General features: G+C 37.5%; 1 protein-coding gene across 4 annotated transcripts in view; it reads left to right on the top strand.

The window, feature by feature from the left end:
* Positions 1-13,785, top strand: part of BRAF (B-Raf proto-oncogene, serine/threonine kinase) — a 167,270-nt gene that overhangs the window by 139,106 nt on the left and 14,379 nt on the right. For all 4 annotated transcript variants that reach the window (XM_047835502.1, XM_047835481.1, XM_047835511.1 and 1 more), the window contains exons 14-16: positions 5,783-5,829; positions 6,653-6,771; positions 10,343-10,474. In XM_047835502.1, coding sequence (XP_047691458.1) covers positions 5,783-5,829; positions 6,653-6,771; positions 10,343-10,474 — 298 coding nt within the window. The remainder of the gene's footprint in view (positions 1-5,782; positions 5,830-6,652; positions 6,772-10,342; positions 10,475-13,785) is intronic.

Genomic DNA, 13,785 nt, shown 5'->3' with positions numbered 1-13,785 from the left:
ATGGCAAATGAACATGTGCAAAGATGTCCAACATCAGTAGACATTAGGGGAGGTAAATTAAAACTCCAAGACACCACTCACTACACACCCACTAGAATTCTTACCATCAAAACCAGCCATTCCGATTATCGGCAAGGTTGCAGAGCAGCTAGAACTCTTACATGTTGCTGGTAAGGATCTTAAATGGGACAACCACTTTGGCAGTTTCTTTTAAAGTTAAAAAAACCACATGAGCAATCCTAGTCTTAGTTATTTATCCAAAAGAAGTGAAAGCATAAGTCAACAACAGAGACTTGTACTTGAATGTTCATAGTATCTTATTCATAATTGTCAAAAATCAGGAACAACCCAAATGTCCAAGGGCTAAATGGTTAGGTTGTGGTATGTCCATACTCTGTAATACTGCATGCAACTAGCGTGTGAATCTTAGAATCATTATGCTGAGCAAAAGAAGCCATAGATTTTTTTATGTGATGTTCTAGAAAAGGCAAAACTAATCTCTAGTGACAGAAATCATTATCAGTGGTTGCCTGAGCTGAAGAGGGTGTTATTAATTGCAGAAATACATGAAGAAAGTTTTGGGGGTGATGGATATTCTTCATGTTTATTGTGGCTGGTCATTATACAAGTATATATATATATTTGGCAAAACTCAAACCGTACATAAAATTGGGTGCATCCTGTGTTGTAGACAAGTTATAACTTAATAAGTTTGATTTTTTTTAGTGCGATAGAAACCAAAAACTACATAAAAATGGATTTTAGGCCACTCAGAGCACAACACAGCTGGAAAAGGTGTGAACTTCACTTCTTACGTATTTTAATTATTTTATTTTTTTTTTTATTAATTTTTTTTAACATTTATTCATTTTTGAGAGACAGAGTATGAGTGGGGAAGGGGCAGAGAGAGAGGGAGACATAGAATCTGAAGCAGGCTCCAGGCTCTGAGCTGTCAGCACAGACCCCAGCTTGGGGCTTGAACTCACAAACACGAGATCATCACCTGAGCCAAAGTTGGATGCTTAACCGACTGAGCCACCCAGGTGCCTGATATTTTAATTATTTTAAAGTATAAATGATTGTTGACTGCAGAGGAGTAGCAGAGTCTCATTCCCTTCAGTCTTACTCACTTTGCACAGTGTGGTTATGAGGAGAGTGGAGAGCATCAAAGTAGAAGGGACACTGTAATTGAAATTGTTTGGATCAAATATTGTCACCACCCTCATGCATATTAGTCCCGTCAGCTGCCACACCCTCCGTAGGTTTCTGGGGAGAGATTCAGCTTGCTACGTGAAGTCTAATGAACATTTTCGAAATTGTGTACCATTTGGTGAAACGGGATTCAAATGCTAATGTCTTGGAAGCCAGTTCTTTGGTTTTAGAAACAGTTGAAAATACAAGAAAAGAATAGTGAACTTCAGTGAGAGACACTTGGGACTGTTACAAACAGGCAACACCGATAAATCAGGCAAATACTACAGCAAATGTAGCCTTAGTGATTGCATTTCAGCAAGGCATTTGAGTGATAATTCTCATGATGGCGTTGAGGAGAGGATCAAGAGATGTAAATGCATGGAGAATTGGACTAGGTTCATAAGTGTATAACGATCATCATCCCCGAAGCTATCAAGCTGAAGGAGATTTTTGTTTCATTCTGCTCCTGAGTGTGACTAGCATGTTTACACATAACTTAGGTGAGGGCATCAAGAGCACACTGATCTTTTAAAACTTATTTTTTAATGAAAACTAAAATTTCAATCACCTGAGATTATAGGCCACGTCTACAAGATAAGACATCTTACCCAAGGTCAGAAAAGAAAGATACACATACAAATATAGGATGGGGAAACTGTTGTGTAGGAGCAATGCAAGAACAACCCTGTAGGGTTGGAACTGAATATAATTTTAATAGAAGTCTGTAGAGTGACTGTGGCTGCCATAATACTCTCAATAATGGCTGATATAATTTTTTAGCCCACATAAGGAAGATGAAGATGAATTAAATTTTGTTTTGTTTTTTTAGATTCCACATCTAAGTGAGAGCATATGGTATTTGGATTGCCCTGTCTGACTTGTTTCATTGCAGATAATGCCCTCAGGGTCCATCCATGTTGTTGCAAACAGCAGGATATCCTTTTTTGTGGCTGTATAATATTCATGTGTGAGTGTGTATGTGTGACATTTTCTTTATTCACTCATGAACACTAAGTTGTTTCTGTATCTTTGCTATTGTGAAGAATACTGCAGTAAACATGAGGGTGCAGATGTCTCTTTGAGAGCCTGGTTTAAATTCTTTTAGGTATATACCCAGAAATGGGATTACTAGATCATATGATAATCCTATTTTTAAGTTTTTCTGAGGAACTTGCATACTGTTTTCCATAGTGGCTGTACCAGTTTACATTGTCTTCAACAGTGTACCCTTGAAAGAGTTCCCTTTTTTCTGCATTCTTGTCGCTACATGCTGTTTCTTGTTTTTTTGATAATAGCCATGCTAACAGGTATGAGGTGATAGCTCATTGTGGTTTTGATTTGCATTTCCCTGATGATGAATGATGCTGGACACCTTTTCATGTACCTGTTGGCCATCTGTATGTTTTCTTTGGGAAAATGTCTGTTTTTTAATCATTTTGGGATTTTTGCTATTGAGTTCTACAAGTTCTTTATATTTTTTGGATATTCCCTTATTAGATATATGACTTGCAAATATTTTCTCCCATTTGGTAGGTTGCCTTTTCATTTTGTTGGTGGTCTGTGCCGTTTGCTGTGCAGAAGCTTTTTCGTTTGACGTAGTCCCAGTTGTTTATTTTTGCTTTTGTTGCCTTTGTTTTTGGTGTCAAATCAAAAAAAAAAAAAAAATGATTATCAAGACTGATGTCAAGGACCTTGCTACCTATTTTGTTTTCCCTAGGAGTTTTATGGTTTCAGGTCTTATGTTCAAGGAGAAAATTAAGATGAGAGTCGCTCTAGTTTGTGTTGATCGGATCAAATCTAGAGTATTGTATTTACTCTTGAGGCATCATATTAAGCTCTTAAAAGAATGTTAAAAACCTGAATCTTGGATAATAGCTTGAAAGAAGTAGCATAGAGAACAAATTTTACTAGGTGATTTGCCCAGCTTTCAGATTAAATGATTCTGTAGGTGGATACTTTTGCTTCAAGGAAGGAAACTCCCAAGGGAAACCTATCAAGAAGATGTGATACTCATTTAGTTTATAGCATGTTTTTTCTTTCTTGCTACTGTTATAAACCTATAAGGTTCTCTTTAACATCTTTGAAAAGTTAAGAAGGGAGTCCAATTTGACTGCTTTAAATAATGGATAGACTTCTGTATAATCTATAGTAAAGTTAATTTATTCTTGTTCCCTTCCCTACCCTCAACCAGTAAAGGATTACCCAAGGATAAGGGAGTGCTATTTCAGGTTGCAGCTGTATATGACTTTGGCCTGTGTTAGATTTATATTGTCCACCTTCTACTAGGGTTATATCACTAGCTCAGCACTTGTATTTATATCTTGTTAATTATCTAGTACTTTCCCAGTCAGAATTTTTTTCTCCCCTCAACCCTCTGGTTACATTTCTATTTACTTTATTCTTGCTATATTTCTTTGTATCAGATTCGTTGAAAAAACTGACAACATCAGGAACACCTTTATCTTCTTATAACTTAATCATGCTGCCATATAGTTCATTTCTACCACCCATTTGTTGTGTTTAATTTCAAAGAAAACAATCTCTTTTCAAAGACCAACACTTTTTCTGTGCATTAAATACCAGATCTCTGACCAAAGCACCAAGCTCCGCCACTGAGCACCATCACCATTTGTTCCCCTTTCTTTCTGAAGAGGAGACATGGTCTCCCCATCTTGAAAAAGCATTTGATTGAGGCCCCTTTTTCTCCATCTGTACCTCTCTCTGTCACTGCAGAACTTTTTAAGCAAATGAGACCCATAAATGACATCATGTTTTCCTTCAACATAAGAGAGAGCGGGTGATATAGTGAGATTGAGTTTAAGAAGTCATGACAAGACAACTTTATTTTTTTTTTTTAATTTTTTTTCAACGTTTATTTATTTTTGGGACAGAGAGAGACAGAGCATGAACGGGGGAGGGGCAGAGAGAGAGGGAGACTCAGAATCGGAAACAGGCTCCAGGCTCCGAGCCATCAGCCCAGAGCCTGACGCGGGGCTCGAACTCACGGACCGCGAGATCGTGACCTGGCTGAAGTCGGACGCTGAACCGACTGCGCCACCCAGGCGCCCCACAAGACAACTTTACAATGCAGTAATCTATGCAGGAAATAAACTGATATGAGAGAGGAATTGGAAGAGAAGGGGTTACTTTGTATAAACAGTAGTTTGAAATGAAAATGTTGTCTGAGAGGAAAGTTTCAAAATCTTGATCTCTGGGAGAATGAGGAAGTTTAAATGAAGATGTAAAAGCATATATAAAGCTTAATCATTGTAAATCTTCCATTTTTAACTGTTTATTACATAATTTTGATTATACCATTTAGACTTTAAAGTGTCATTTTAAAGCACAATTTGTTTCCTAATGGTCATTGTCAAATTTCAGAAGTCTCCTGTATCTTTTCTCTGTAGTATCAAATAAAGAGAAATAACTTTGACTAGAATATTATATGCATTTCATTGTAGTTGACTCAACAGACATGTTGAATACTTACCATATGCCAGGCACTGTGCTAGGCCCTGGAGATTAAACAGAAGTAAAGTAGGCAGAGCCCTTTCCCTCAGTGAACTCAAGCAGTTTTTAGGGGTAACAGATAATTTAAATTTATCATCGACTTTAAAATAGACTCACTGTGGACGTTATATAGCAGGTTTCCTCCTCACTATTTTTGTCTGTTTTGAAAATTTATTCTGTATTACTTAATTTTCTCTTATTATATGCTATTTTAAACTAATCAACAATAGGATTATTTACTGTGGCCGTTAGTAGCTAATTTAAGATTAACATGTCTGGTAAAGCTCCTCTGTATTTTTAAGAAGGTATTTTAGGGATGCCTGGCTGGTTCAGTTGGTGGAGCATGCGGCTCTTAATCTCAGGGTTATGAGTTCAAGCCCCATGTTGGGTGTGGAGATTACTTAAAAATAAAATCTTCAAAAAAAAAAAAAAAAAGAAGGTATTTTAGTAATGTATACTACTACATTTAAAATGGTTTTATCAATCAAATCTTCATATTCTGGTGGAATTTACATTCTGAAAAGAAAACCAAAGGCACAGAGGGAAAAATACATGAATCAAGCTGTTAAATAATTACTACACAAGTGAACACTGAAAGATCACTTTCACTTGAGTTAATCATGGGAAAGCTTCATTCAGAAGTTAGAGGGAGCGTTTCAGTCTTAAAGGATAGGAATGAATGGGGGAGAATAGAATGAAAGTTCATTTGGGGATGGGTTTGGGAGGGGAGCATTGATCACAGAGGTGGGATTAAATATCAATGTCTGTTGAAAAGACACGGATAAATAGGCTTGGCTGGAGTGAAAGGTTTGTATTGGTAAATAGTAAAAGATAAAGCAAAGTCTTTTAACACAATACAGGGTTTTGGCTGTACCGTAATAGTAATATGTTCCTATAATCCTAAATTCATTGACCGTTTATTTTAATATTCTTATGTAAAGAGGTTATCATAATGTATAGTTTGCAGTTGTATCATAATTTTGAATAAGTCTTTATTTACACCCCTAAATATGTTCTATAGATTTGGAGGCCAGAGTCTTTACCCCTACTCAGGTTGAAATGATGTTTTGTTTTTCAGTTACTTACACGCCAAGTCAATCATCCACAGAGACCTCAAGAGTAATAGTATCCTTCCTGAAATTTGTCTGCGAAGTTTGAAAACATCCTGACTTTTTCTTCTGCATTTTGTCTTCACATTATGTAAAAACAATTTTCATGCTAAGTTCAATATATTGTAAAGAGAATTAATAAACGGGTTTGCATGAGAGCATACTGAAGCAGGATACTACCACCTGCTTTTGGTTTCTGAACTTTTGAACATTATCAAAAAAATCTATCAAGTCTTTCTAACAGTAGTCCTCTTTTGATTGCGTGCTTCCATTCTGTCAGCTCCATAAAACAGAGAGTTGTGCAGCTGCCCGCTCATTTCTGTCAGTGCTCTGACGCTGCCCCCCAGTGGTGCAGATGTAACTGAAAGTTGTAACTTACGTAACAAGGAGGTGAGAAAGACATATTTTTCCTTCTTCCTCCATAAACCCAGCTCAAGACCCTGTCCGCCAACTAAACTTCATTCCAGTGAAGAACCTTTGTGTCTTTGTCAGCAATGCCAAAAGAATGGATCTGTGTTACTGAAATCTAATGGGAAAGTTTTCACGATTTCCCATAAACTCAGGAAAGCATCTCACCTCACCCTGCCACATTTCAAGCCCCAAAAATCTTAAAAGCAGGTCACATAGGCCAAACAGAACTAATTATTTTTTAAAACATATTTGTCAACTTTAAGAGGAAATAGGAAGAACTGTACTTTTTAAAGGAATATCATTATTACCAAGGAAAGAAAATCATATTACAGGCTTATAGAAATTAGATCTCTTGCCTAAAATTTTCATAATGCTTACTTTGATAGGAAAATGAGATCTATTGTTTTCCTTTACTTACTACACCTCAGATATTTTTCTTCATGAAGACCTCACAGTAAAAATAGGTGATTTTGGTCTAGCCACAGTGAAATCTCGATGGAGTGGGTCCCATCAGTTTGAACAGTTGTCTGGATCCATTTTGTGGATGGTAAGAATTGAGGCTGTTTCTCCATTAATGAAATTTGTGGACCCTGCGATGCTGCTGAACTACTAGAAAATCATTGAAGGTTTCATAATGCCCAGTATTCACAAAAATCAATGTTGATCTTATTTTTTATGTAAATAGATTTTAACCTTTTTCTTTATCTTTATAAAAAGTATTATGATACCAGTTTCAGTACATTTCAAACAAAAAGTATGTATTTTATAAACTGTTTAAATTTTACCCAGAATTGGCTCTCTAAAATATCTTGTGTTCAAAATGTTCTGTGTACCCTGTTGCAAAAAGAAAAAAACAAGTATGCCATTTAAGCAGGTATGATCTGCAACAGTTATTAAGGTTTTGCTAAGAGAACTCCTCTTTTTTGAGAGAGAGGCTGTTTCACAATCTTATTTAAGCCTAAATTGGCAAGTACTTCCGTTAGACTAGAAAGAACCTATAATTATGGGGCAGCTGGGAGAGGAAAGACAAAAAAAAAAAAAAAAAAAAAAAAGGTAGATTTTTAACACTGTCAGCCATGTGCTGCCCTGCATAGCTCTTGCTTTATTCCTATTTCTGCTTTGTTGGAAAAAAGGGAATGAAAACTTCAGTTACTTTCTGCAGGCTCTGAAAAGGGCAGGCATAGGAATCAACCTCTAAGCTAGCCGTTCTTAAAAGGGACTCTGAGACCCTTTTGGAGGTCTTCAAGGTCATCCCTGTGTAAAGCCACATTTGGTTTCATGTTCTTCAGCCAGAAATGACACATCACAACAGATTGAATGCAGCAACAAATATGTGTCTGTAGCTGACTCTGTTAAACCAAAGAGAATTGCAGTACTGTTCTCGCTGAACTGTTTTTGGTTTTGAAAATACACTTTTCATTAAACATGGGTCATCTGTGTTAACATCTAATGTTTGTTGTTTTATTATTTATGGAATTACTAAATATTTTAACAGTTTCCCTGTTAGTTTTAAAAATGATAAATACCTGTGTATGCCCTTGGGATCTTCAGTAATTTTCAAGACTAAAAGAGGCCTGAGACAAAAAAGTTTGAGAACCGCTGCTCTCAGCTGAATATAGGATGTCCCCAAACCATTAGTGCAATTTGAAGGTTTAAATAATTGAATCTGCACAAAGACTTTGGGACACGATGCTGGAAACAGAAAAGCTGCAAGGGCTCTTGAAGCCACATTTGCGTATATTCCCCGAACTATCCATAGCAGTCTCCAGGAAGGGAATTCCAAGATAGATGTCTGAATCAGTGAGGAAAACTTAGGGTTCAATTCGGCTGTGATTTCTTGTAATAATAACTGCAGTTAAGGCAAAGTAGCAAGTGGAAGGAGCTCACTGGACTTAGAATTAGGAGATTGGTACTTAAGTGCTCTGACTCTTAGCCTGCATGTTTGTTAACCTCCACCACGTCTCTCAGTTTTTAATGTTGGTTGAACTAGTGGATTTCTAATACCTTTTCTGTGTCTAAGATTCAGTAATTAGAGCTAGCTAGGTTTGTGACTTTGATTATTCTAATTGTTTAATAAATCATTATAAACCAGAGGCTAATTAATAATTGTAAACTGGATCTCACGCACCTTTAAGTCATACACCTTGTTACAAGATGGCAGTGTATCCTAGGAAGGGGTGGGCTGGCAGATATTAAGTACTGAAATTATAAAACCTAATATTAAAAAGAAACAATTAATACATGTTTTAAAGGTGTGTTGATCTTAACTAGTGTGGAAGAGAGGCTCAGTTAAATCTCCAGGTTTGTCCTTTTTTCAAAAACCATAGTTTTATACAGTTAGTAGATTATTATACATAAAGTGTTACATTTTCTTCTAATTTCTTTTTTGTTGATGTATAGGTAGATTGGTTCATCCTTTGTTCCATCAAGCTGAGTTCTAATACGAGAGTAGCCAATAGTACACTTAATTATTGAATAAATCCTTTTGGGTTGATAGTGCCTTCAGAAACAAATATGGAACATCCGTAGACAAGAGAGAAGAGTTGGGTCAGGACTAAGGTTATGTAATTCTCTGAACTATTTACAATAGTCTTCTCAACCTTGTTTTATTTATCTTAGAGGGGAAAGACACCTTTGTGAAAATTTTTACAAATTAAATCATTAAATTAATTGAGGATCTTAAATCACTAAATTAATTGAGGATTGATTATGCGTTTCTTGTAAATAGATGACATACAACTTTACATCAAGCCATCTACCAACAACAGTGAGGTAAAACTAAATTTTAAAAAGACATTTAGTTCCTCAACTGATTTATTACTCTCTTCCTCTCAAAACTGTGTTCTGGCTTTTCAGATTGTGTCTATCATAACCAGCCTCTCAGTATTCTGGCTTGTTCACTATAGCACAGTTGTATGTGGTTTATTTTGTACTATATTACTAAAAGCAGTAAGATGTTTGACCAAAGTAAGTAGACAGTCTTCTTGTACGCCCCCATCCTTCCATCAGGGCCTCCGTACATCTATCAGTGGTTCTCAACCTTGGTTAGACATTAAAATCATCTGGGGAACTTAAAAAAACAACAGCGCTTGGATCCCCTCCCCAGATTCTGTTCTAGATTGTAGTCTGGACATTGAGAGGTTAAAGTCTATACAGGTGATTGTGATTTTCGGGTGAGGCTGAATGTCATTGCCTGCCTTTTGAGAGAGTCTGACTGGCCTTACCCTGACCTGTGACCAGGAATCTTGTTCCAGGTCTTCCAGCCATTTTTGCAGTCAGTCCAGGTTTTGGTATCAAAGTAACGCTTTCACAAGAGTTTTTATTTATACTCTGCAATTTCTCTAATGAGACAATTCTTCCAAATGAAACAGAACAGAAGATGCAAGGTGAAGTAATTCCTTTAAGCTAATATTTAACTGACCATCTGTTGTATTTTATGTAAACAGCCAAGAAGAAATTAAGTATTAGAGTACAGTGAGTGAAATGTGTAAAAATGTAGCAAATATGCTTTGGTCTATAGCTTTTCCCAAGAAGCAAGCAGCCAAGATTCTTTATACCATCTTCTAAGTCAACCTGCTGTCTCTTGCTTTTGTTAATAAAGCATCCATGGCATGTTGACAATGCTTTTGGAGGCAGGAGTTCTACCAGTATTCTCTAAGGTGCCCTGAGACGAGGAAAACCATTGTACCAAGGGGGAAAACCAAAATTCTAAGGCAGTTACCATAGTGGTTGTGCTACTCCCAAACATGAACACAGATCTAATATTTCTTTACTGAATCAAGAATGGGAAATGGGAACTGATTCTTGATAGGACTAGTCCTGGGAAGGATTCAAATAGCAATGACAGGATTTTGTGCTGAAAGAGGATGGCTGATAAAATTATAAAATCTTAGTAATGCACATGGAATCTCGGGTAATACCACCTCTTTCAGAGTTTACCAAGCATTTTTCTTCTTGATCAGTTCTACTTCTTTGCCCATTAATAAGAGAATTGATTGCATATTAGATGAATTATTTAATGACAAAAGCATTGTTCTGGGAATTTTAATCTGCTTTTCAGTCTATTCAGTTGAAGTTGAAGAGTAAACAAGAATATTTGTCTTTTTGTGTTCTGACAGGCACCAGAAGTAATTCGAATGCAAGATAAAAACCCATATAGCTTTCAGTCAGATGTATATGCATTTGGGATTGTTCTATATGAATTGATGACTGGACAGTTACCTTATTCAAACATCAACAACAGGGACCAGGTAAATCTTTACCATCTCTTGGGGTTTATTTTACTATATGTATGAAGAGTCCAGTTTGGAAGCAACTGTGTGGCTCAGTCGGTTAAGTGTCCGACTTCGGCTCAGGTCATGATCTGGAGGTTTGTGAGTTCAACCCCTGCAACCGGCTCTGTGCTGACAGCTTGGAGTCTGGAGCCTGCCTGCTTCAGATTCTGTGTCTCCTCCTCTCTCTCTCTGCCCCTTCCCTGATTGTGCACCTTCTTTCTCTCTCTCTCTCTCTCTGTCTCTCTCTCTCTCTCTCTCTCTCTCTCTGTCTCTCTGTCTCTCTCAAAATTAAATAAAAAAATTTTTTTAATTAAAAAAAAAGACTCCAGTTTGTTGCAAGAAAAGAAGCGTTGAGTCCGGGTAGGCGTGAAAAATAGATATCTTGATCTTTGTTACCAGTTTTGGAAACCTTTGGTATATTCTCAGCAATAGTAGCTGTGTGTAAGGCCTCTCCTTGAAAGCTCAGTGCTAAGTGTTGTAATGGAGTATAGCTCCTGATGTTCTGACTAGAAGCTAGAGCTGCAGCAGTGGGTGTTGGTCACATCTCTTGACCGAGCTCGGCTAGAAGGAGGCGCTGCCGCTGCAGCGACTGGGCTTTATGCCGCCTCTCTGTTCCGTCACGGCTTGTGCTAAGCAGCCTGGCTGTGCTGTTCTTCATATCGGATTCTTGTGAAATTAGTACGGTTTCTCCCTTTTGTTAACTAGGTAAATGGAAAGACTTATTTCATGCTTTCCATTTTTCTAGAAGGAGAATTCTAATAGGAAATTTTTGTACTTATTTCTTCCTAAGTTCCTGTTCTCTGTCCTTTACCTCCCCCCTGCCCCCAGTACCCAACTTAGCTTCAGGCAGCTCTTTGCCTTTTCTGTCCCAGCCACATGAAATTCACCAGGACTTTGACACTAACCAAGAAAATGAAATTGTCTTTACTAAAATTATCTTGTATACCTCGGTATGTAAAAAAGTGTGTGTGTGTGTGTGTGTGTGTGTGTGTGTGTGTGTGTGTGTGTGTAGAGAGAGAGAGAGAGATTGCAGCAATTCCACCATTAATATATTAAAAAACAGGGGCTCAGTCAGTTAAGCGTTCGACTTTAGCTCAGGTCATGATCTCACGGTCCGTGAGTTCAAGCCCCACGTCGGGCTCTGTGCTGACAACTCAGAGCCTGGAGCCTGCTTCAGATTCTGTGTCTTCCTCTCTCTGTGCCCCTCCCCCACTCGTGCTCTGTCTCTCTCTCTCTCTCTCAAAAATAAATAAACCTTTAAAAAAATAAAAAATAAAAACAAAACAATAGTTGACCATATAAACTATAAATAATATTTATACTTTGTACTGTGGTTTGCATCAGCATTACTTGAGTAAGGGCTCCTGGGTATTTCAGTTGATTAAATACCCAACTCTTGGTTTCAGCTCAAGTCATGATCTCACAGTTCATGAGATTGAGCCCCACATTGGGCTCTGCACTGACAGCTTGGAGCTACTTGGGATTCTCTTCCCCTCCCCCCTCCACCTCTCTCTCTCTCTCAAAATAAGTAAATAAACATTGAAAAGAAGAAGAAGAATTACCTGGGTAATTTGTTTAAAAATAGAGATACTAGAGCAGATTCTGATTCCATGGAGTGAAGTCCAAGCACTTGCATTTTTAATAAGTTTGCCAGGTGATTTTTATACATACCGAAGTTGAGAATCCCCATTCCAAAGAATAAAAAAAAATCCAACAGTGTGAATGTGGTATGTGTTTTATCATAAGCTCTCAATCTAATGAAATGATAGTTTTTAATTTATAAATGTGTTAACTTCATGTAAGTAGTGTGTGTGTATGTGTGTTGGTCATCAGTTCAACTCTCCATCTTTTTGGTAATAACTCTGAGTATCTTTCTCTCTAAGAACTTCAGCTAGTATGTGATTTCAGAGAAGTAGTCTCAGTTGTCCTGTACTTTGTGAATACTTGCTGAGTGACCAGATGGCCCCTTACCCAGAGTGCTCTGGATTCTATGTAGATGAAAAAAGTGATTTAAATGACTGTTTCTACCAAGGTCAGCACAGAGCTAATTGGTTAGTTGCTGTTTGGTCTTTCTAACTACTACGTAGCTTTTGAACGTTGAATACTACCTTTGAGTGTTAAAAAAAATCTGTGACCTGATTCCTAATTACCTGACATTTTAAGCCCTGCATGAAGCATAGATTCAAGATAGACCAAACTACTAGCGAAGGAGCGTAGTTGACCCATTGCACTCATTGGACTTGTGACAGATTCTAGATCACTGAGATGATTGATTGGATGATGGCAATCTGAGTAGCAAGGTTGGTTCTAATTTGCACACTTCCTGTGCCCTGCCTCCTACAGTCCTATTCATTCAACCATAAGACATAATACCCTGTGCCATGTTCACTTTTCCTTTGCATATTACTTTTCTACAAGGGAAAAGGGAACTTTACAAGGGAACTTTAGTTTTAGTTGATTTATCATAGAGACCACAAATAAAAATGTATGAATCTAAGATCTGGATGAAATCCAGTGAATACTTCTGTTTTAATAAAATAATACATTATGGAAATGGGTATTATTATCTCCAAAATATGGATAAAAAGCAACCCAGAGTTTTGCACTCATCCACTTCTTGGCATTTTAGGTGCTTTGTCTTCCACAGGAGTATAATAAATGATGTGGCAAGGGCTTACTCTCCATAAGAGAAGTAAGTGAGTGACCAACAGAAGGGTAAGGCCTTTACTGGTTAATTCTGTCTGGTAGTAAGAACCTTCTGGAATTTGCCAGTCTGAAACCAGGTTGAATATTTGATAAAGAAAAAGGAGGGCGCCTGGGTGGCTCAGTCAGTTAAGTGTCTGACTCTTGATCTTGGCTCAGGTCATGATCTCGCAGTTTGTGAGATCGAGCCCCACTTGGGGCTCTTTGCTGACAGCAGGGAGCTTCCTTGGGATATTCTCTGTCTGTCTGTCTCTCTCTGCCCCCCACCTCAAAATAAATAAATAAACTTTTAAAGAAAGAAAGAAAAAGGGGGTCAAAGAATGATATATGCACTATCCCTTACCCCTATTCTATTTCATTACTTCTTGTCTGCTTTCTTCAAATGGCACTTTCCATGGAAGTCCCTTTTGGGAATAGCCAATTCTAGTCATCTTCAGTGACGTAACCCCAGCTATTGCTCCGTCTGTCCCCTTGATTTGATTTTTCTTTTTCTCTCGAACTTTCATCACCATGGCTCTCAGATTGGACTTCTGTTTGAAAATTTAGGAATATTCTTCTTTCTCATGGGAGATAGGACATCTCCT

This window comes from Prionailurus viverrinus, chromosome A2, assembly GCF_022837055.1.
Source record: "Prionailurus viverrinus isolate Anna chromosome A2, UM_Priviv_1.0, whole genome shotgun sequence".
Classification (NCBI taxonomy): domain Eukaryota; kingdom Metazoa; phylum Chordata; class Mammalia; order Carnivora; family Felidae; genus Prionailurus; species Prionailurus viverrinus.
The sequence above is the reverse complement of the archived record's forward strand: the minus strand, read 5'-3'. Positions and strand labels throughout refer to the sequence as shown.